The sequence below is a fragment of the Dipodomys spectabilis genome, unplaced genomic scaffold, assembly GCF_019054845.1.
Source record: "Dipodomys spectabilis isolate Male_0828 unplaced genomic scaffold, ASM1905484v1 ptg000062l, whole genome shotgun sequence".
NCBI lineage: Eukaryota > Metazoa > Chordata > Mammalia > Rodentia > Heteromyidae > Dipodomys > Dipodomys spectabilis.
The window spans coordinates 944,391-968,533 of record NW_024870739.1 but is presented as its reverse complement, the minus strand read 5'-3'; the positions used below and the strand labels follow the sequence as shown (position 1 = coordinate 968,533).

General features: G+C 43.9%; 1 protein-coding gene and 2 pseudogenes across 1 annotated transcript in view; all 3 read right to left on the bottom strand.

Moving 5' to 3' along the window:
- Nucleotides 1–492: 492 nt before the first annotated feature.
- Nucleotides 493–874, bottom strand: LOC122108595 (annotated as a pseudogene).
- A 3,457-nt stretch (nucleotides 875–4,331) lies between these two features.
- LOC122108603 (NACHT, LRR and PYD domains-containing protein 1a-like) overlaps nucleotides 4,332–24,143 on the bottom strand; it is a 38,081-nt gene continuing 18,269 nt past the window's right edge. The window contains exons 6-16 of the mRNA XM_042680591.1: nucleotides 21,656–21,826; nucleotides 19,228–19,398; nucleotides 17,075–17,164; nucleotides 16,778–16,869; nucleotides 16,053–16,212; nucleotides 14,615–14,838; nucleotides 11,561–11,823; nucleotides 10,906–11,031; nucleotides 6,895–7,036; nucleotides 5,006–5,059; nucleotides 4,332–4,671 (exon numbers count right to left, since the gene is read on the bottom strand). Coding sequence (XP_042536525.1) covers nucleotides 4,385–4,671; nucleotides 5,006–5,059; nucleotides 6,895–7,036; nucleotides 10,906–11,031; nucleotides 11,561–11,823; nucleotides 14,615–14,838; nucleotides 16,053–16,212; nucleotides 16,778–16,869; nucleotides 17,075–17,164; nucleotides 19,228–19,398; nucleotides 21,656–21,826 — 1,780 coding nt within the window. The 3' untranslated portion in view covers nucleotides 4,332–4,384. The remainder of the gene's footprint in view (nucleotides 4,672–5,005; nucleotides 5,060–6,894; nucleotides 7,037–10,905; nucleotides 11,032–11,560; nucleotides 11,824–14,614; nucleotides 14,839–16,052; nucleotides 16,213–16,777; nucleotides 16,870–17,074; nucleotides 17,165–19,227; nucleotides 19,399–21,655; nucleotides 21,827–24,143) is intronic.
- On the bottom strand, nucleotides 8,850–9,217 carry LOC122108597 (annotated as a pseudogene).

The window sequence follows — 24,143 nt, the reverse complement described above, 5'->3', positions numbered from 1 at the left end:
CTTGGTGTGATTCTCTGGCTTAGAACTGTTCACTGGAACTCTAAAACTGCTTTCTATGCGAGAGCTTGTTCAGATTCCAGCTGCTCCTCCGCCATCTTCCCGGAACCTCCTCTTGTTGTGTTTTTTTAATCATTTAAAAAAAAAAATCATTTCAGTCTCAATTCAAGTGATATCTCAGAGGTGCATTCCCTTACCACCCTGACTATGTTATACAATTCACTGCCTCCATGTTCTACTTCACATCATTAGGTGTTACTGTGCTTCATCAGGAAACATAACACATAGATACATGAACTCATATCCCTCAAAGGATGCAGCCTTTGGAAGTGGACAGCTTCTGCCTCATATATTGGGTAAGATTGGTTTTCTGATACTTCAACATCCTTCCTTATCTTTTATTCTACTCCTAACCCTTGCCTTTTATTTACCTTTTTTTTTTTTTTGCAGCTTCTGTGGTTTATTTAAGCACAAATAAAGGTGTATGTGAGCTATCTATTCATTTTCTTCATTGTGCAGCCTGGCAATGGGATTGGTGGCTCTGATGGCCAGCTAGGCTGCTCTTTCCATGATGGCTTTTTGGTTCTTGGGCAATCTCAGTGCAGTAAGACTCATTGCAGATGAGCAGCACTTCCAGCTCCTTGAAGTTGTGGACCAGGAACTTCCAGTATCCACAGGGCAGCATGTGCTTTGTTTTCTTGTTGCTCCCATAACCAATATTGGGCATCAAGATGTGGCCCTTGAATCTCCTCTGCGATCTGTTGTCAATTCCCCTGGGTTTCTACCAGTTATGCTTAATCTTGATTGGTGGATGGATGAACTTCTTGGTCCTCTTTGTGATGATCTTGGGCTTCACCTGAGGTCTGAGGGTGGCCATGATGTCTCGAGCAGGAGGAGAGGGCATCCATCTCCATAGGCAGCACCGAGGAAGATGCTTTTTATTTATCTTTTCACCCTTAAAAATGTGTATATGGGGTGGCTGGAAAGGTGGCTCAGTGGTAGAGGGCTTGCCTTGCACGCCTGAGGCCCTGGGTTCCATTCCTCCACACCACATAAGCAAAAAGAAAAAAGCGGGAAGTGGCACTGTCACTCAGTGGTATAGTGCTGGCCTTGAACTGAAGAGCTGAGGGACAGCGCCCAGGCCCAGAGTTCAGTCCCCATAACCGGACCCCTCCCCCCAAAAAAATGTGTATATGGGCAGGGCACAAGTAGCTCACTCCTTTAATCCTAGCTATTCAGGAGGCTTAGATCTGAGAATCATGGTTTGAAGGAAGCAAAAAAGTATATGAGATATGTACCGTTTCTATGCAGTCTCCAGGAAAAAAGCTTATGCCTTCCCACCCCACCACTTGGCTTGGGGGGGGGGGAGTGCTCCTCCTTCCTCTCGTCATCCAGGCAGCCCCCCAAATAAGCTGAGGCTGTTAACTGATGACATTTAGGTGCGGCAATTCTCAAACTTCATGTGAAAATAATTTTGAGTCTATTTGGAATGTGATCAATGAACTCAGGATTATTTGTGAACCAGTAACTTGGTCTCCAGTAGAATTCACTGATACTGACCTTGCACATTATTGCTGCTACAGATACCTTTAAATTACATTTATACTCATTACTGCTTTAAAATTATGGTTGTGTACCATTAGATTCCATTATTTAGTTGTTCAGTAAATATTATGTATATATTAAAGATTTTGAAATTGAAAAAAAAAGTATATGAGAGACTTATCTCCAATTAACCACCAAAAAATTGGAAGTAGAGCTGTCTCAAGTGGTAGAGTGTTAGCTTTGAGAACTCAGCACACAGACCTTGATTTCAAGCTACAGGATCAGCACCATCATAAAACAACAAAAAATAAATAAAACAAAACAAAAAAACAAATAGTATGCTTCTTTTTGTGATTGCAAGAAGAACAAAATTCACTTGTCATTGTTTCCAGACTATAGCTGCTGCTTTGAAGCTAGCTGACCATCAGGTCTGTCATTCTCCATCCTACCCTAAGGAAAAATTCTAACAGCTATTCTTGGGAAGATTTTCACTAGAGTCAATACTTGCTGTACTTACATTTGTTGCAAATGGGACAGTTTATGACTGGTATGAAAAAAATGGTGGCATTGTTTTCTTTAATGGACCCAGTTGATTTGAGATATGTTTTTATTGATAGAGTTTTATGATCTGGGTCCTTGGTTTTGAGACTTCTTGTGAGTTACAAGACTAGCAGCCCTGTTGGTTTGCCCATTGCCTGTGATATAGTTGTGTGAAGCATCCTGTCTTGAGTCTCAGATCCTGCTGCTCAGCTTCTGTCATGTGACACTCATCTGGCCCTGATTCATCTATACACTGTACCATGATGCTTCTCTGATTCTGAACAGCAAACCCAGACAGGGCTGAAAATGGAGAAATCTTAGATTCAAACCTAGTGATCCACTCTCCTCAGCCTTTGGTCAAAGAGTGCGAATGTGAGAGATATGGACAAGAGTAAGCAAAAAGGAATAAATGCAAGCCACACAACTGCACTTCAGTGCCAGTAAAGACTGATTTGAACCTGCAGCTCAGCCTGTACTGAAGGATTGACATACATCCACTCCACATGCGTTAGGAGACAGGCATAAGATATGGATAGTTCACCCTCTAATCGCAATGTATGTAGTGACTGTTGCCACATTTACAGCTTTCTGTTTGTGTCTTTGTAATCTTCTTAGAGGTCAAAATTGTTGATATTTTCTAATATGGAGGTGTCCTACTTTCTGAAAATGCACAGCTCAGAGTTCATCTCTTTCCTTAGACTTAAACTCACCCAACAAAAGACAAAATCCTACAATACCTACTTTTAAAAAACATTGTTTAACTGAGAAACTCCAATTCCCTATGCATGTTTCCTCTTCTGTAACAAATAATATACCAGGTGGGTTCAACTACAGGTGTGCTCACGGTGCATTCTGATTGGCAGGCATTACCAACTGCTAGCCCAGACACTGCCAGTGCCCCCAAGTAAATTCTTCCAAATCATGAAGGTGATTAATTTTCCTGTGAACCATTTTCCTCCCATTTTGTAGCATTCAACTCAATACCCTCTTTACTTTTGTCCTACCTCATTTCTCACCTTCTCCCATAGACATGCCTGATAGAACATCGGCTTTCTGGTTGTCAATCTGGATGAATCTGATGCCCCTTTTAAGGAAGTTCTTTTAAAGAATGCTTTGTGGGATTTCAATGGAGTTTAGTTCTACTTTCTTTGGGATTCCAACCTGCCCTGTCTTGGGTGGTTTGGAGAAGCCTATGGCTTTCAATTTAACAAGACAGACATTTGAACAAATTGATCATTTCCTTTCCCATTCAAAAGACACTCAAACTCCCTAAGGACGTATATCGGTTTCCATCATCTCCTTTCCCATGTTTCTTTCAATACCTGCTTCTATTTGGATGGGACAGGAAGGGCTCTAGCATGGCTGCAGCTCACGCTCCATCAGGCCTGCAAAGCCCTGACAGCTTTTCATGAAGATGCTGTTTCTCTACCTAACATGCTATTGCCCTACCTCCAGGCCCAGTCAATGGAAGCCACAGAGGCTGTCTGGGCCTGTGCAGCAGCCCTTGCCATGGACATGCAATTCCTAGCATAACTCCCTAATTCCATAACACTAGAGCTGGAAGGCAACACCAATGACACTTTTGTCTCTACATGGAGAAATAGAGGTACGTAGAAAGAATGACATTGCCCCACTTGTTAGGAAATAGAAAGAGTTGGAAAAAATTATATTAAGTGAAATAAGCCAGGTCCAAAGACACATAGGTCTCATGGTTTCCCTTATTTGCAATATCTAGTATATGTATGAGTCAAGCAGAAAAGGTCAGATAAGTTGATGGTAGGAAATGAACCCTAAGATATGTATTCAAATGTTTTTTTCTTTCATGCTATTGTTTCTAACACATTTATAAGATTATTTCTTTGTTGCTTTGTATGTCCCTCCCTCACGGTATAACCCCTGCTTTCACTGTATTTGATGTCCGTATAATTTGCGGAGGGGAAGGGAAAAAACAAATCGTTTAAATAGGGATACAGGTGGACCCATTGCAACAATGAGATGTACAAGTAATTATGTTGAAAATGAACTTTACAACTTCGGTGGGGTTGTGGAGGGAAGGGGATTGGGTGGAGGGGCTGGGGGGAGGATGGGAAGGAATGGGAAGGTGAAACAAAGGAGGAGGCTACAATGCTTGATAAGAAATGTACACATTATCTTGCCCATGTAATTGTAACCCCTCTGTAGAGTATTTTCACAATAAAAAAAGAAAAGAAATTGAGGTACCTAAAGGTCAAGCAGTCAGCACTCCAAGGTGAGTGCTTAAACTTCACCTGTTGAGCAGTGAAGACAACACATAGTCTCCACATCACCCCTCCAAGAGTTCCATGATCAAGTGAGGATGTGTCTTCTTCAGGGCTTTGTAGAGTTGGTCTCTGCCGTTCTGGTCCCAGGCACGGCTGAAGCTGAACAGCTTCCGCATTTGGGCTGGACTGGTGGCCTCAGCCCGTACCTGGTCATACTGCTCCTCACTCAGCATCTGTCCATGCAGCAGGTCCAAGACTGAGTCCACGGATGTCACTCGAGCCACCAGCTGCTTTCGATGCCTGTCCACAAAGTGTGGGGAGGCCAGGCCACCTGAGGATGAAGGTGAAGCTGGGGATAAGCAAAGAAAGTCTCCCTTGTTCTCTACTTGTGATTCCCACTACCCTCATGCCACCACCCAGCCTGGCATTCTGCCTCATCAGGAGGAAGGAGGGGTTCATGATGGGGAATTGAGGTTGTGAGTGGGGAATGCTAGGACCTTTGTGGACAGAAGCAATAGCAATGGGGTGGAACTCTGCCCACCCCTAGCATGTACCTCTCCAGACCATCCCTGCAAGGCTGGTGATAAGAGGAGCCCCTTTCTGCCCTCTTCTCTCCCTTCTAGGACTTCATGCTGCACCAGCAAAACTACTGGCTTCTGTGTCCTCTGAGATCTGTTACTAACCTTTGGGGGCTGGAAGTACTGGAAATAGTGGAGTAGCTGGTGATCTGAAATCTCCTGGAAGGAAAGAGAGATGAAGAAACTTGTATAACTTTGTTAGTTACAGACGAACATGATACACCTTGAAACTCCCAGCCACCTCTGAGATGCAAGCTTCAGACCAATTCTGATAGAATTGTGTGAGTGAGGGCTGGAAGGACCCTGAGATATCATGTAGGCAGATTGCTTCCTAGTGCATATGAGAACCTGAGCACTTGAGGCTTTCATCATAAACTAAAAAAAAAAAAAAAAAAGAAGAAAGGGTAGGTGAGTGATCAACGGAAATGTTTCCCATATCATTTCAGATTGATTTTATCTTACTTTAGACTGAACAGGTAGAGAAAAAGTTAATTTTCTTGCTGGATGTTCCAAACTATTTGATTTCTTCTTATGAACAGAAATCTACTTTCTTGTCCTTATTTGGTCTTCTATATTCACATGCCAAATCTGTATATCTCCAATTTTATTTCAGAGGCAAGAAAAAGTACCCCTTAGCAAATGAGAATAATGAAATAATTTTCACATGAAATATATTTTTTAAAAAGCAACAGAAACAACCAATATTAGGGGGGCCTACACAACTGCACAGGATAGTCTAGTGGAGGTTGGAACTACCTTGTGAACAAGCTCTGAGAGTATGAACATGCGGTAAATTCAGTGTGATCTAATAGTGCAGGGAGATGGCCCCAAATTGTGGTCCTGCATGATGCGAGGAGCAGATGGCCCTCATATCACTGCTCACTGAACAAACTTGGTTCACCACTTGGATTTATATAGAAAATGCAGCATCTAATGTTAAGGTGATTAGGTGGCTAAGAAATTTAAAAGAAAAACATAAGAGGAAGTGAAGATGCTTGACACATGGAAAGACACAAGGGAGGCCAGGGAGGCCAGGGTCCCTGTTGTCTAGTATTAGTACGCTTCCCCAGGAGAAAGGCATTGATTTTGGTGATAGAATGAATGGATAGAATGAAAACTGATAGAAGAAAGAGGTTGGTTGGAATAAGGAAAAAGGGAACACTATTGCCCATATTTATTAAGGAAAGGTGCATGAGGCATGTACAAACATTTTATTTAATTCTTCTAAAAATCGTAGCATTAGTTGCTAGGATTCTGATTTTACAGATGAGGAGTGTGAGACTCAACTGAGCTCAGTAACTTTGCTAACATCATGTGGTGAGTAAATACTAGGAGTGGGGCTCAACCTCCTCTGGTGCTTGCTAGTTCGCTCTCCAACTGTGTGTGACCCAACCCAGGGCTGGGCAAGCCTGTCCTCGTTTCACCACATGGTGAGGCCTATGTGCTGCAGGATCTGCTCAGGATTTGCCACCACTCCTGTTTGACAGGGCAGGTGGTATGGAGAAGTAGGAAGTAAGGATTTTAGTATTGTAGGTTTCATGCTAGACTAACAGACTATAAATCTTCCATCATCCTAAAAGTTCATTTTTGGATTTCCTGTTGACAATACTTGCTGACCCAAAAGTGAGAATCTGATGTTGGTAAACTACAAACCACAAACCACAAAACCATCTAGTACCTACTCTTTTATTGCACAGCCTCGCCTCTATGAGAAATTGTGCCAAAGATCTTGTGGGTGTCAGTGGCATCTTCAAGAGCAAGGTAGAGACATCATGGGGCAAAAGAGAGATGATGTAGCTTAGACACAGACTGACGTCAGTTTAAATTCTGATTCTATCATCTATCTGTTCCATATCTTCAAAAAGCCCAACAACTTTTCTGGATTCTTTCTTTTCAACAGCAAAATATGATAATGCACATTGAACCCCTGTCCCTCCAACTCATTAACTCTGTGTCTTCCAACCCTGAACTCTATGCACTTGTTCCAGGTTTACCTGGTTTCAGCAAGGTCTCCCATATTAGAGTCCTATTTTTCTTCTCTTTCATTTTCAGCCTGATTGCTGAGTCCAGCTCTCTAACAGAGATCTCAGAGAAGAGCTGGGATACTCCAGGGCTCCGATAGCACAGCTCCAGTTCCTGGAAAGTGAAAGAGTCACCATGTGAGAAGCCAGTACTCATCCTACCAGGTTCTTTCTCCTTTGCCACCTTCTTGGTGCTGATCAACCTCACAAACACTGCAGTCAGGAGCCATCTTCAGACCACATGTTCTGAATCAGAAGGATGAGGACACAGCTGGGCACCACATTCTCCAATCACGGATCATGTTGAATCATATGCTCACATATCCTAAGGCAGAACCTTCTCTACCATGTTGCAGGAGCCCAATTCTTCCAACTTCCCACTGAATCCATGTTGTCTTGTCTCCGACTCATACCCTCACTCCTAATGTATCCTACCCTCAACCAGTTTACAATAAACCAGAAATTTACATTCATTATCTTTCCTAAGTTACAGTAAAAGCAAATCTCTTGCTTTCCAACAACTCCAAAAGATACTCCTTCCCATTTTCCTCAAACTCAATAATAGCACAGGCATCTCCTTTACATTCAACTTTCAAGTCTTAGCATCGTTCTTAACATCTTCCTTTTTCTTGTAATAGCAGTTAATTTGCCCTGTGCTATTGCCTCTACCTCCATAATTAGTTTAGACACCTGTTGCAAAGACTCATCATGCTTTAGGGTTGGGTAATTCCTTGTGTTGCAATTCCCCTAAATCTACCAACTTTCCTGCTTGTCTTTGCTGTCCAGGAAACCCACCATCAGTTTTCATCTGTGGTATCACAATGGTGTTTTGAATTTTCCCCTACTTCTATAACTGTGTATTCATCAACCAGACTCCAGACACTCAAGGCATCTTTGTTTTTCTGGCACTGGATTTTGTTATGTTGCTAAGGCTGGCCTCAGCCTCCAAGTGCTGAGATTATAGACATGTACCACCATGCTTGTCTAACTTGGTGCAACTTTAAGAAAGTACTGTGTTTGAATTTAGTACCCTGAGTATTATATATATGTTCAGCTGAACTAGGGAAGGGAAGGGAAACGGCAAAATTGTAAGAAAAAAGATAAAGGGGAACAGTATTACTCACAAGACAATACATTGGAAATGATCTGTATAACTTGTGGAGGGTGGGGAGGAGAAAAAGAGGGAGAAAAATGAGGGATTAACATTAGGCAAGAAATGTAATCACTACCTTACTTATGAAACTGTAACCCCTCTGTACATCACCTTGGCAATAAAAAAATTTTTTGAAAATAAAGGTCTTGTTGATCATGTTTAGTACCTTGTTAAGGACTTAACATTGCATTTAGTACAAAATAGAAATTGAACACAAGGGCCAATTGGACCAATGAGCCCCGTGAGCTCTTCTTTTGGACTCCATCTTTTGTTGCATGTACTACTCTCTTCCACACTCTCTTCCACACTAGCACCTTTCATATCTTTATCACTGATAAGTTCAAACTTGCTCTGCCATTTGTGCTTTTGAATACATCTTTTCATTCTGAGAGGCTCCACTATAAATCACCTAGTGGACAAGTGGTTTTTTTTTAATCATTTCAGTCTCAATTCAAGTGATATCTCAGAGGTGCATTCCCTTACCACCCTTACTATGTTACTCAATTCATTGCCTCCATGTTCTACTTCACATCATTAGGTGTTACTGTGCTTCATCAGGAAACATAACACATAGATACATGAACTCATATCCCTCAGAGGCTGCAGCTTTTGGAAGTAGACAGCTTCTGCCTCATATATTGGGTAAGATTGGTTTTCTGATACTTCAACATCCTTCCTCATCTTTTATTCTACTCCTGACCCTTGCCTTTTATTTATCTTTTTGCAGTTTCTGTGGTTTATTTAAGCACAAATAAAGGTGTATGTGAGCTATCTATTAATTTTCTTCACTGAGCAGCCTGGCATTAGGATTGGTGACTCTGATGGCCAGTTGGGCTGCTATTTCCATGATGGCTTTTTGGTTCTTGGGCAATCTCAGTGCACTAAGACTCATTGCACATGAACAGCACTTCCAGCTCCTTGAAGTTGTGGACCAAGAACATCCGATATCCACTGGGCAGCATGTGCTTTGTTTTCTTGTTGCTTCCATATTGGGCATCAAGATGTGGCCCTTGAATCTCCTCCCCAATCTGTTGTCAATGCCCCTGGGTTTCTACCAGTTACGCTTAATCTTGACTGTTGGATGAGCTTCTTGGTCCTCTTTGTGATGATCTTGGGATTCACCTGAAGCTTGAGGGTGGCCATGATGTCTAGAGCAGGAGGAGAGGGCATCCACCTCCATAGGCAGCACTGAGGAAGAGGCTTTTTATGTATCTTTTTCACCCTTAAAAATGTGTGTATGGGCAGGGCACAAGTGGCTCACCCCTTTAATCCTAGCCATTCAGGAGGCTGAGATCTGAGGATCATGGTTTGAAGGAAGCCTGGGCAAAAAAGTATATGAGAGCCTTATCTCCAATTAACCACCAAAAAATTGGAAGTAGAGCTGTGTCTCAAGTAGTAGAGTGCTAGCTTTGAGCAAAAATTATTTAGGGACAGCGCACAGACCCTGATTTCAAGCCCCAGGATCAGCACCATCATAAAACAACAACAACAAAATGAAACAAAACATAAAAACAAGTAGCATGCTTCTTTTTGTGATTTCAAGAACAAAATTCTCTTGTCATTATTCCCAGACTATAGCTGCTGCTCTGAAGCTAGCTGACCATCAGGTCTGTCATCCTCCATCCTACCCTAAGGAAAAACTTTAATAGCTACTCTTGGGAACATTTTCACTAGAGTCAATACTTGCTGTACTTACATTTGTTGCAAATGGCATAGCTCATGACTGGTATGAAAAAATTGATCGTAGCATTTTTTTCTTTAATGGACCCAGTTGATTTGGGATGTGTTTTTATTGATAGAGTTTTATGATCTGGGTCCTTGGCTTCAAGACTTCTTGGGAGTTAAAGACTAGCAGCCCTGTTGGTTTGCCCATTGCCTGTGATATAGTTGTGTGAAGCGTCCTGTCTCGAGTCTCAGATGCTACTGCTCAGCTTCTGTCATGTCACACTCATCTGGCCCGGGTTCATCTATATACTGTGCCATGATGCTTCTCTGCTTCTGAGCAGCAAACCCAGAGAGGGCTGAAAATGTAGAAATCCTAGATTCAAGCCTAGCCCTCCACTCTCCTCAGCCTTTGGTCAAAGAGTGTATGTGAGAGAGATACGGAAAAGAATAAGAAAATGCCATCCATTTGAGCCACACACTTGCATTTCAGTGTCAGTAAGGCTGATCTGAGCCCGCTACTCAACCTGTCCTGAAGGATGGTCATAGGACATCCACTCTACAGGCATAGGAAACAGGCATAAGATACAGACATCACAGCCTCAAATCGCGCTATAAGTAGTGACTGTTGCCACATTTACAACTTTCTGTTTGTGTCTCTGTACTCTTCTAAGAGTTAAAAATTGTTGAGATTTTCTAATATGGAGTTGTTCCTCCTTTCTGACAATGCACAACCTAGAGTTCAGCTCTTTCCTTAGACTTAAACTCACCGAACAAAAGACAAAATCCTACAATTCCTACTTTGTTAAACATTGTTTAACTGAGAAGCCCCAATACCCTGTGCATGGTTCCTCTTCTGTAACAAATAATATACCAGGTGGGTTCAACTACAGGTGTGCTCATGGTGCATTCTGATTGGCAGGCATTACCAACTGCTGGCCCAGACACTGCCAGTGCCCCCAAGCAAATTCTTCTTCCAAATCATGAAGGTGATTAATTTTCCTGTGAACCATTTTCCTCTTATTTTTGTAGCATTCAACTTAACACCCTCTTTACTTTTTGTCCTACCTCACTTCCTCCCAACAGGCCCTGGGAAGGCCTGAGATTTTCGTACAACTTTTTCCAGGCACACCATGATCCTAGCAAGGGACAGATGCCTGGCTGCTCACCTGAGGGATGATATCCATCTTCCGAGATCCAGATACAACATAGCGAGAACCCAGGTACAGGGCATCCAGTGGGGGTGGCTTGTGTATTCTTACAAATTGAAACTTTTCTTCTTCTTCATCTATGGCCTAAGAAGTGTACAGAATAATGATTTAGGGAGATTTCTGCCCCACAGCTTCTAGTTTGAAGGAGGAGAGAGAGAGCAAGCAAATCAGTGCATTAGTACATTCATGTAGGTAAAGAATGGCTACCACATCTTTGTACCCTCATTCCCGTTCTTCCATAATTTGACAATTGGAGAGACCACCCTTGGCCTCTGCCATGTTCAGATGGGAATACAGTCACTGACAGAGAAGGAGGAAGAGGATGGAAAAGGTACAATCTGGGGCATGGAGCTTTCTTGTTCATTTTGCTCCTGGAAAGATGCCACAAACAGTAACCAAGAGATCAATGATGGAGCAGGGAACACAGCTGGGAGAACCCTTGTGTGAGGGGCATGGACCATGGCTAAGCAAAGAACAGGACTGGTCACCCTTGTGCAGGTTCCTGCTTGGGAGAATCCCATCCTCCTTCCCAGGTGAGAGCTGCAGGTTTCTGCTGTGTTTCCTGTTTCCTGTGAGCCCACCCTGTCCCACTCCTCCTGGTTGTCAGTGTCACCTTCTGAATGCTGCAGTCACAGGGGATCAGGTAGAGGTGCAAGGTGACTTCATCAGGACTCAGGTAGTAGTACAGCAATGTGGTGCAGATGATGGGGATGAAGTGCCGGGCGCCAGGAATCATCCTCAGTAGAACTCCTATTGGTGAGAAGCTGGGATTCTCCAGGACTGTACAATGTGCCTCCACACTGGCTGGCTTCCCCAGCAGCATCCCCTCCTCTTTAAAGTGGGCCACGTTGAACTGAGAGATGTCCACATGCTCAGCTGTCAGAAAACAGATTTGAGAGTTGTGCACTTCAGGTCTCATCAGGCTTGGCGGGGACAGTAGGATCCCAGGGTTTAGGATCAGAGATCTTCCCTGGGACCCAGTGTATAGTCTGAATGACTGAGTCCTCCTAAAATTTCCATGTAGAAATCCCAACCCTTCACACACACACCCCCCCATCAATGTAATGGGGTAAGGCAAGAGCTTTGGGGGATGATCAGACATGGAGATGTTAGTGAATGGTACTAATTTAGGGGCTAGGAATGTGGCTTAGTGGTAGAGTGCTTGCCAAGCATGCATGAAGCCTTGGATTGGATTCCTCAATACTACATAAACAGAAAAAGCCAAAAGTGGTGCAGTGGTTCAAGTGGTAGAGGGCTAGCTTTGAGAACAGAGAGGCTCAGGGACAGTGCCTAGCCTCAGGACTGGTAAAAATATAGTGTTACCTAGGATATGCTATTTTCTTATAGCAGCCTTTAGAGACTATAGTAGGGAAGGAAGAATGGCCTCAGATGCTGTGGACCATCTGGTCTCTGGAGTGGGACTATCACAGACACCTTAGGCCTAGAGTCAAACTCATAGATAAGACAATCCCAGCCCCTGGAGCTGGACAGACACAGAACCTGTGTTTCCCTGTGCTGCTGTGGACTCTCCCTGTAAGTGGTGGTGGCAGGTTTGATTCTAAGCAGGTAGACAACAGGAGGAGGGAGGGGCTGTGTGAAGATGGAGTGACCAAGGGCAGACTCCACTGATCAAATGTCTGCCCACCATTTGAAACTCTTCTATTGGGAAGCACCATGGCATCTGCCATTGTGGAGGTCATGGCTCCCTCTTAGGAAGCTGCTACTTCCTGGAAGGTCTGTCAGGGGTGTCTAAGACTTGAATAAGTCTGTGCTGCTAGCCGGAGAGGTAAAATTGAGATAAAGTGACAGTTGGAGACAAGTTTGGATGCGTGATAAACAATAGCAATATTTAATCATTCATGGACTTTTTGGCTTCAATTAGCCCTTGCCACAGATTGGCTGATTTTTCCTGGGAAATAAGCTGCATATACCGTATTTCTGGGATAGACAAACACCTAGATATGCATTTAAATTCCAATGATCCTAGGATTTGATGTTATGATACAGAAATAATGTGATAAATATTTTAATGATAGATGGCTCTTTTTGTTCTCTAAACAGCAGCTACAAACTTGCTTTAAGGTGTTTCTTCATAAATAGCTCTTTGAGAACAGAGACTATGTGTGAAGCACTTTGCAAATTACTCTTTTTAAAATTCATCACCTGCTAGAAATCGATGTTATTGCTTTATGCCGTCAATGAGCATTTGCTTCACTTGTACATGATTCAGGGTCTTTGCTTATTATTCTACCTTGCACTTCGGAGTTCATCTTCCATTTTTCTCTAGGTACATATTTAAGACTTTTGTTCAGGAAGTATTTGTTTTTGGTAATCTCTCTGCTTTTAATTTCTTATAAAGATCTTTTCAAACTCAAAATAATTGTATTTTTGCAATTCACAGTTCTTGATGAACAGTTATTTCTCAGGACCATGAAGACATCTTTCCACTGTCCTCTGCCTTCCACTGTTGCTGCTCAGAAGTCAGTCAACATACCTCTCTAGGTAAGCTTTCCTTCTGGATGCAGTAACCTTTGCTTAAGATTTGGGATTGGCAAGTTTTGCTATAATGTTGACTTGTTTCTGTCCCTTTGTTTTTTCTTTTCTTCTTTGCACTTTTTTAAGTTCTCACTCTGAGAAGTCTTACATTTTTACAGTAATATCACAGTAATTCTCTTGATAATTATCTCTTTTATTACTGCATCATTTCTATTCTCTCAAGCATATTATTCTGGAATTCTAATTAATTATACAGCTATTTTCATCATGGTATCCTCCAAAGTATGTAATATTTAAAAAATGTTATCTGTCAATCTCATCTGTTCCTATTTTATCATTTGTACTATTTCTTGTTTCATGTTCATATTTTACCACTTTTTAAGTGTATTTTGGACACATATATACGTTCTATTCCTGATAATTTCAGTGACTGAAGTTTTAATGGGCTGGTCTTTATGACACAGCTTTCTGCAGGCTTTCATTTCTGGAACACTGATGGTTTTTTGTGATATTTACTTTTTTCCCACACATTTTCTTGATATGTATGTCAGGCTGGAACTTGTGATCTTCCTGCTTGAGCCTCTTGTGTGCTGGCATGCTGGTTATGAGCCACTGCACCCAACTTTCTCTGTGAGGATTGGAACTGTGAACTATTTTGACCATTGTCCTTTCTGAGCCACTTTTGTGTGACTCCAGATCTCAAGTGTAATCTGGCAACATTATGTCTTCTCCCTGCCTGACAGGTGGTGATAGCTTCTCATTGATGATTAACTCTGAGTACTAAATATTTGTGATTAGTTCCTTTGGCTTTATTTTGTACACAGATATGTATTAGAAAATCGTTTTAAAGGGAGGAACAGAGAGTATCCTATGTTTCCTGATGGGACTAAATAAATTTCAACTAATTATCACTGAGGACATAGCTTTATGTTTGGGAAACTACAAGGTAAGTCTAGGCAGAAATAACTGCATGGCTTGGAGACATATATGCTTCCAATTATGTTTAGGGAAGTAGGGGATGAGGAACAGTCTCCATCTCCACTTCCATACCCTTTCTACCTGGCTACCAAGCTCAGGGTTGCTCATCTTCTTTCCTAACACCCTACACTATGTTGTATCATTTTCCTGGTCCCTTACTCTAAAAATCTCCTCCTATGTTTCCATTCTTTACCTTGGAGGTCCACAAAGTGAGGGAGGTGCACAGCAGCTACAGTTCCTTGCTCAGCCCTGATGCCAAACAGAGGCCCTGCTATCATCCAGGTGTGCTGCAGCCAAGTCTTGTCCAGGAAAGTGTCCCAGGAACACAATTCAATGGTGATGGTCACTGCCCTGCTCACCACAAAGCCCAGACCCATGTTGGGACAGTGGTAGAAGCCGGCCACAGGGAAGTGAACACTGTGAAGAGGGAGAGGCAGACATCAAATTACACAAACCCAACAAGCCCCTTCTGGATGCCAAACACAGTAAAGCCATTGTGGGTAGTTCAGAATAGCTAACCCTATTCCACCCAAGGTCACAGGTTTAGTCCTGGCTCCTCTGCTCTCTGAGGAAGTCATTTAGCTTCCCTGATCTCAGTTTCCTCATCTATAAGTGGTAGTTACCATACCTTACAGAGCTGCTAGTGACGAGTAATGTAATGTAAATCAATAGATTAACACATGCTTGGGAGCAGCTGGTCAATGCTATTATGATGGTCATGACAAAATTGGAAAGTGTTGTTATTTTTTAAAGCGTATACTTATGTTTTGAAGAGAAATTTTACCAATAGTGACTAAACCTACATGCTATTGCTCATGAGCAGGCTTTGTAGCTGAACACAGATCAAAATGATTTTTCCCAAGGATCCCCACTTGGTGTGTAGTAGGGTGGTTAGATGATAGCTTCCGAAGTCGAGGTGGAGTGCCTTGTTCTTCCCTGCTGAGGCAGTGCCTGTGGCAGCGAAAGATGAGTGACAGCCTGTTGGATTGAGCTCATGGTTCTGGCTAAATTGTTAATTATGAGACTGGGAGACCTTGGAGGACAGGGTTGCCATGTTCCTCATGACTTCACAGGTATTCTTAATAAAAGGGTGCTTTGCACCTAGTGCTTATGAATAAAGCAGGAACAAACAGATTATAGGATACTGAAATGAGATTGAGGAGAGAAACCAATCAAATGCGGTGAGCAGTCCTTATCAGAAGCTGATTTTAACAAATATCAGCAAGAATACACCTCCCACAAAGGAGAAAGTGTGAACAAGACTGGATTTAGATAACAAGAAAGACCTACTGTCAGTTTTTTAGGAGCAAAAATTATGTTGGATTATGAAAAAAGGTCCTTATTTGTGTTAGTTGAGGTGTATAAGGCCCTAGTTAAAGCTTAAAAAATCATCTAATGTATGCATTTAACATACTGCAATAGCAACAGAAGAGGAAGAAAGTAATTGAAAGTCATTTGGAAAATGAACAAGGATATTCCTAACATGTTCAGCTTTTGTGTGTGCTTGAAAAATTTATAATAAGCCTATTTTTCCCACAATCAAAGTAAACATTAAAAGCATGCTGTCTGAAATTGGGAGTCAGGAGACTGTGGGGAAATTTCAGCTTGCGGTAGCAGAGCCCCTCACTCACCAGCACAGGTGCCTTTCGCTGTCAATTAGCTCAGTATTCACAGGCCCTATGGGACCAAAGAAGACATCTTCTGTTCCTAGACAATCCCTGGGCAGGATGGTTGGTGAGGCAGGAGGCAGATGCAAGAGTTCCAGCTCTGATGCTAGTCGGGCATCTTCCTCTGGAAGAGCAGGACACTTTATTTCTAGACTGTCCAATGAGGTGTTCCCAGGAATTTATAGCTGGCCTATGCTGGGCTTTTCTCAAGCATAGCTTTCCTAGGTAAATCAGGAGTGTGTTTGTAGCCTCTGTATCTGCTGCTATGATCACTTTCCCACTTTTGATGATACCCATCCCACTATCCCGGGGGCCCACACTCTGCCTACCTATCCTTTCCACTGGTATAGTCTTGTACTTCCCACCATATTGCTGTGGGAAGGATGGAAGAGAAACTTGGCTCTACAGATGGATGGACATGGATAGAGAGAGTTTCTTAGGCCTCAGAAACCCAGAATAGAACATCAGACCCTGGGACAAGGTCTGACACAGGATACAGATGCTGGAGGCAGGTAACCCCAGACCCTGAAGCTGGGAAAGAAGACAGATTTTTCTCTAAGCCCTTGGAGCACATGATCTTGCATGAGATGGACTCTTCCAGGTAGGAAATCTTCTCTGGCCCACATGATGGTCAGTTGATGAAGAGGATACTCTACTACAGTTGCCCCTCCCAAAGTCCCTTCAAATACCTGAGTTTAGTCTCTGCTCCTTGAGTGAGGTGGGGCTGTTATCTATCTCTCCTCCATCTGATCTCTCAGTAGGGGTCAGCTCACTTGTCTTCCTATAACAGAGAGATGTTGACTCTCCCTTAGATGTAGGGGATATTTTTCACAATAGATCCCAAATACCCTACATTACTTTAGTTCTGTAGTTTCTTGTTTCATTCTTACCTCTGTTTATCCACCATCCAATGACTCTACCTCTTGGCTCTAGAGCAGCTGCAAAGGCTCAACCTTGGCTCTGGGTCAGCCAGGCCCAACACTTACCACAGTGTTGACATGAGCAGCTCAAGTCTCTCTTCCTCTAGAGCCTTCAGTTCCTCCTTCACTGTGTCACTCAGAGAGGTCTGGTCTAGCCTGCAAGCACAAGGGGAATTGGTTCTCTTGGGTTCCACATCACAGGATCTTCAAGCCCTCAGGCCCAGGATTCTAGACTCTGAGACCTGCTGGAGGCATCTGTCTCAGTCAGGTCCCTGGGAATCAGGCTCTGAGGAGGCTGACTAGGGAGTGCTGTTGGGCTAATACCAGGTCAGAGGAAGGGAGGGCAGCAGAACTTGGCAGAAGGAGGCATTAGCTTCAAGGTGGATTCTGTGTAGGCACTGGTCAGCTCACAGGGAGTTCTGAACCCAGAATGACCCTTTGGACCTGTCCTGAGTTGGGAGGAGGGGTTGAGCTTTTGTGATCTATTGGGTTCAGGCTTCTAACAGGTCATCCAAGGAAAGAGACAGGACCATGGATGAGGTTGTTCATGTTGGTAGAATGTGAGCCTGAGCAAGCATCATTCCCAGTGCTGGGAGGCATTTCTTAGTTCCTCAAGAGACTTTGGGTAGAACTTTAGAACATGTAGAACAGCTGTGCACAGTAGGGACCTGGGTTTTCTCCTCAGAACCTAAAAGATCTGTTGAAAGGAGAGTCCTGGTTTCCATCTTACAGACTTCAGGAACTATAGTTTCCATCGGATCTGGGATGGTTACAACCCTCTCCGGGCCTGTCCATCCCCGTCCCTGACTGGGGACAGGTCTTCTTGCTTGGTTGCTGTGAGGCAGGACAAAGCATCTAAGAAACCTGCACCATGATCATCATTACTTTGTCATGGCAGCGCTCCCATGGGAAGGTAATGGAATCCTGAGAGTGTAAGTTTGCCTCTGTCCACAAGTCCCTCAGTTTTATGAGGACAGGAAGGAGGTAGAACCTTTCACAAGATTTATAAAAGCTAGCTTTCCTCAGAGGTAGCCAAAGTATCACAACTTAGTGTTGAGCTATGACCTGAATACAGATCTGCTGGCAGAGACAGGTCTGGAGAGGAGAGGAGATGCAGCACAAGGTGATGGTTCTGAGGGCTTGGAAGGGTGCAGGCTGTGGAGCAAAGTTCACCTGGTTGTTAAGGTCAGTGTCAGCTGCAGGAGAACCAGCGAGCAGACACTTTTTATTTTTGATGCCATTATTCTATTCTGATTACTCTTTGAAGATGAAGAACAGGCTGAGGGAAGCCACTGGGCTTGGAATGAATCCCTTGACCCTCTAAGCTTAGGAAGGGACAGGGTTCAGAAAATGGAGACTCTGAGCACATGGCAGGGCCTGTCCGGGAGCTACAGGAAGCCTCGGCTAGTAGCTGTTTGTCAGCTTGGATAAGTAAGACAATGGAAGAAACAGTTGAGAGACAGTATGGGGAAGGAGTGCTTGTTGAAAGACAAGTATGAGGAAGATGGAGATTATTCGGGCTTGTATGATCCCCAGGGTTTGGGACCAGCTCAGTGTCAGATGCACATAGCATTGTCCAGCCTCTGGTGCTTAAGCTCCCCTTTTATTCTTCAGGCCTGAAGCCCTCGGAGGTCCACTGATGTAATTCCAACCTGTGCCAACATTTAACTTTACAGTATCTTTATTTTGCTTCACAGTGCACAAAACAGCTTATGAATACGCATTCTTGTGCTGATGGGGGGTCCACACTTCTCCCCTCCCCAGTCTGTCAGCCATAGGAGGGCAGGGCTCTCCAGTGGGTCTCTAGGGCCTGACCTACTGCTTGGCACACAAGAGCGATGTCGTGAATGAAGGCATGAGCAAATGAATGAGTGCAGAGGTGCTTGAGTGAGGAGAACTGGGAGTCTCTGAAATCATACTGCCTCAATGACATGATCTCTCTATCATATCTGACTCTGTACACTGTGCACTAAAATACATTTTATCTCATTGTAATCCATGAGGTGGAAGTGATACTCCCATAACATACAGGTGGAAACTGAATCTCACAGAAGACAGTGATTTGCTCAAGTCACATGGTGTGAGAGTAAGTGGCCTAGCCATCAAGGACTGGCTTCACTGAGCATTTACTGTCCCTTCTCTTAAGCTGTAAGGCTGCCAAGAACCTCCCCTCTGCCCTTCCTCTGCACCCAGACTAGAAGGGACCCCCATGGCCTTACCGTAGGAATGTGAGTTGGCAGGCAGGATGCCTGAAACGCTCACAGACCAGCTTCACACCAAGTTCACCCAGGTCATTCTGACGCAGGTCAAGTTCCCTCAGCGTGCAGCTGTTGCTAAGCAAAGAGGCCAGATCCTGGCCGCAGCTGGAGGTGAGGCCACATCTGGCCAGCCTGCAGCAGAGACACACAAGCTCACTGTCCTGAAGGCTCTCTCATCTATGTAAGTGCAGTCTAATTCATGTTCTCTGTGGATCCTGAGGTGTCATTAAAGGAAGAGAGGCTTTCCTGGCTTAAGAGACCTGGGAAGTCCTCATTTCCTCATTTAGCCAAGTCCTTAGGATACAGCAACCACCCTTGCTTCTGATAAGATTCACAGGAATTTTGTCCCCCATCATCTCAACCTTGTGTTAATAATTTACTCAGTGTTCTAGGTGTATACCTGGGTTTAATTGTTAACTACTCTGGCCCTGCCAAGTACCTATAGGCAGAGAATAATAGCTCCATAGAGATGTGTGGAAGTTAAGGGAATCTCTTATCCAGGAAAATAAAATCAGTGAGTTTCTAATATAATAACTAATGTTGAGAGGAATACAAAAGGTCTAGTAGAACTGAGGGTCAATCCTGGCTCCCCAGTACATGTGGAGGTTTGGAGTCAGTGCTGTCGCAGGCCCAAGCCATGTCTGAACCGGGCGTGCTGGGCTGGCAGTGCCAGGCTCTCAGGCCTTCCTTCCTTATCTGGGTGAATAACTCAGGTCTCCCACAGTGCAGCTGCAGAACCAGTGGAATCAAGGTGGGGGGCCCTACCCTCTTTCTGGATCCCACAGGTCTGCATAGCTGGAGGATCATGGATCTGGAGGGCTCCACACCCATGATGTCCAGGGAACCTGAGCCTTCGCTGTTCATGGGCCAAGAGTCACAAAAGAGAATGAACTTGCAGGATCTAGGCTAAGAAAAGACACTAGGATCCTGCACATGTAATTGTAACCCCTCTGTACAGTATGTTCACAAATAAAATTAAATTAAATTAAAAAAAAAAAAGACACTGGGCAAGTAGAAACCAGGTTAGAGGTTAGATCTAGCTTCAAGTTCTATTGATGCTGATACCTGGTATGTATCCTTTGTGACTCAATTTCATAGTCTGTAAATGTAGTAAGGTTTCAATATTATAGATGTGATAGAATTCCCACTATTCCTGGGATTGCTGAACCCCTGATATTAGGAGATCTCAGCTGGCTCTTATGCCCTTATTCTCATCCCACACACCTCTTTTTCAGGAAAATTGATGGGAAGCCAGCAATGGCTCTGTGAAGATGAATATGTGGAATTGGGATAAAGCAGAGAAATGCAGGTAGAACCAGGGATATGAATATCTGATCTTAGAAGCCAAAAGTGACCCCCATGAAAACTGAAAGAGTGTGTGCACACGTGTGTGTCTGTGAATAATTGTGTGCAGTAGGAACAATAACTTTTTGAGTGTTTTGAAGAAGTGTGCTACACTTTTTTAGTACTGTGTCCTGACAATGATGCAGCAGGCACTGAGAGACACAGGTTTTATTCTGGCACAGTGGAAAGTGTAGAATATGGTGAGTTTCTGGACCCTTCCACAGGAGGATGTATCATTGGATCGAGAGTTTCAGATGGAGACCTGACAGGCAGCTGTAGAAGGTGCAGGAAAGAGGCAGGGAGCTGACGTTGGAGACAGGTTATGCTTCTTTAGTTTGGATACCACAGACGTCTCCCGCTTTATCGTCCCCTTCTCTCCTTCATCAAATAATAACTGCCTGCCCATTAGCCCCACCTGCTTACTCCTTGGTTCCTCTGGACTTCCTTACATGTCTGAAAGTCTAAGGTGAGCTGTATGGAAGGTGTGTCCCAGCACTTGGCATTTGAGAGCCTTGTCCACAGACAATTAATATTTCGTCACTGTTCCCAGTGTTGAGATATCAACCGTACACCCAGAAAGTCAGCATCCAGGCAACATCTGTTAGCATAGCTCATTGTTTACTATCTTTAACAAACTCTGGGAAGATTTTTCTTTAGATGGTCATAGGGCTTGAACCCAGGGCCTGTCCACTGTCCCTCAGCTTTTTTGCTCAACACTTGAAAACACAGTGCCACATCTGATTTTCTGGTGGTTAATTGGAGATTGGAGTCTCATGGACTTTCCTGACCTGACTGACTTTGAACCATGATCCTTAGGTCTCAGCCTCCTGAGCAGCTAGGATCATAGGCTTGAGCCACTTGTGCCTGGCTTCTAAAGATCTTTGTTCACCATAATAACTCTGGCATCTCTCCAAGTCTTGGTCAGAGAGTGGATCCATGAATATTTGATGGCTACAGAAACCAAGCCAAGTTCTGTACTTGGCTTTTGCCTTTGATCTCTTGCCTATCTCCGTTTTGGGGAGAGCCCAGCCCAGCTCTGACTCACCTCAAGGTCTCTAGATGGCACAGGGGGTGTCTTAGGTTCTCACACAGACTCTGCACTGCAGAACAACTCAGTGGATTGCCACTTAAGTCCAATTCCTTCAGGCTTCCACTGACCTTGAGAGTGGAGAAAAGAACCTTCCACGAGGTATCAGTGAGTGGGGTCCGCATGGACCTGAGGCAGAGAGAGGACCAGGAGAAATGTATTATGGGTAGGCAGGGTCTGAGCTGCGCAGCCTTGTACAACAGTGCAGGTTTGTTCCCTGAGCACCAGGCCTCCATGGACAGTGCCATTGTCAGGACTGACCATCCTACATAACTGCCCTTTGTCCCTAATACCTGACCCTTCCTCTATGTTGCTACTCATTCTCTCTCTTAAGCTACATAATGATACTCTTTTTTCTTTTCAGATATCTCCACTTCAGTAGCCCAGTAACTCTTGACCCAGTAGGTTTCAATAGGTCTCTAACCATTCAACTTTTCCTCAAGTCTGAATAGCTTCTATGGACAGGGAGATGAGACTCTGAAGCCAGCAGGCTGCATGCTAGGCTTGGTTCTGTGACTGTGTATTCATCTGTAAAGCCAAGGTAATTATAGTACCTGCTGTGAAGAGGGTTTGTGAGGATTATGAAGTCTTTCTGAGTCTCCCAAAGGTTTACATTCTGTTGAAACTTTTAACACTTCAGAAATATAAATAGTGCATATTCTTCAAAAACATTACAGCTGTCCAATCGTGACTGTAGCAAAAGTTAAAAACTACATTATTCCAATTTAACAACATGAAGTTAATGTGAAAGATACCAATGAATAAAACTTGCAAGGGATATCTTTTTTGGTGCTAGTATCGCATTTACATTGTTTGAAAGAAAAATTAAGACTTGATTATCCAAATGCATGAGGTTTAATTATGAACCAAGGAACCCGGAAGCCTCTCCTCCGTCATCCTCACTCCTTCCTATCACAGGCTGCTCCACAGCTGGGGCCAGTCTTCCCCATGTCTGTGCTCAGCAGCCTCCTTCCCCCACCCTGCCCTTCCTGGCTGACTTAGGGCCTCTCATTTCTTTGTACTTCACTAGCACAAGCTCCAACTTTCCCAAGATCCTCTCCAATCTCCACAAGCCATGGTCCATTCCAAATTGGCTGGCTCTGACCTGGTGTCCCTGGCTCCTTCTGCACTCTCTGGACTCTGTCCTATTCCTGATGAGAGCTCTTCTGAAAACCCAATCGCCTACCACTTGTGACAGCTACATCCATATGCCTCAAAGTCAAATCATGTTATCACCATGAACAATTAGAAACAAACTTACAGGTAGGAGAACAGGGCATTGGTGGGATCCACCATAAAGCTCTGCCAAGGGAACAGCACATGGCCTTTGGAATAGTGTTATATCAGCCTTCTCCGTAAAAGGAGGTATAGCCTTGATATATTAACATCACTAACTAACTAAAGCTGATTACAAGATAAACTATACAGCATGGCTCAATTTCCCTATAGAAAGGACATAGAAAAATGACTACATAGGTATACTTCATTACTGCATGATAAAATTGTGATTTATATTTTTTTTCTTTCTTTTTTTGGTCTGAGACCAAGCTGGGGCCAGAACCAGGCCCGGGGATCCGGCGCCTGAACAACACAACCAACTCCTCCCAACTTAAGTAAAAAGCTGAGCATACGCCTCAACAGAGGGGAGAAAACCAGGAAACAACACTCCCCAGGAAGCACGCCTGTGACAACAAAAGACCTGGAGGCTCAGGACAAGAGAAGCCCAAACCCCACCAAAACTCCATCCATATACCCTAGGCTGGGAATTGGACAACACAGGCTGCCAGCACCTGATAGTAAGCAGGAGCTCAGGCTGATAAGGCAGCTCAGCAATAGAGTGATAGTCTTGGATGTATGAGGCCCTGGATCTGATTCCTCAGCATCACAAAAGCAAAAAGGGTCAGAAGTGGTGCTGTGGCTCAAATGGTAGGGTGCCAGCCTTGAGCTGAAGAGCTGAGGGACAGCACCCAAACCTAGAGTTCAAGCCCACAACCAACCCAAAACAAACAAACAAAAACACATCAGGAGCCCATAGCAGACTCCAGTAATTGGGAGAGTGCATCCAGAGCATCTGATCTTCCCAAGAGCACCTGTAGGAGCAAACACAAGCAGTCTAGGCTGCTCAACCCTTCCAAAGGCGGGAATTGCCAGCAATCTACAGCAGAGAGCTGAGAATCCTAAGTAAGTCAGAATCGCAGCTGGAAATAGGCTCCCAACAGAATCCAGATCAGGCACAGACTCTCCCTACCAATACAGAATCAGCAATCAAGCAAAGACAGACACACCAAAACAAAATTGAAGAGCAGTCTCCTGAACCCCCATGCGAAAATCACAGAGAAAAATCACAAGGTTTACCACTACCCAGGACAGCAAGCTCACCTCAAAAGCCAGCAGCCACGCAGGGGAGAACCCCAGTGGGAGCAAAGCAGGAATGGAAGACAAAAGC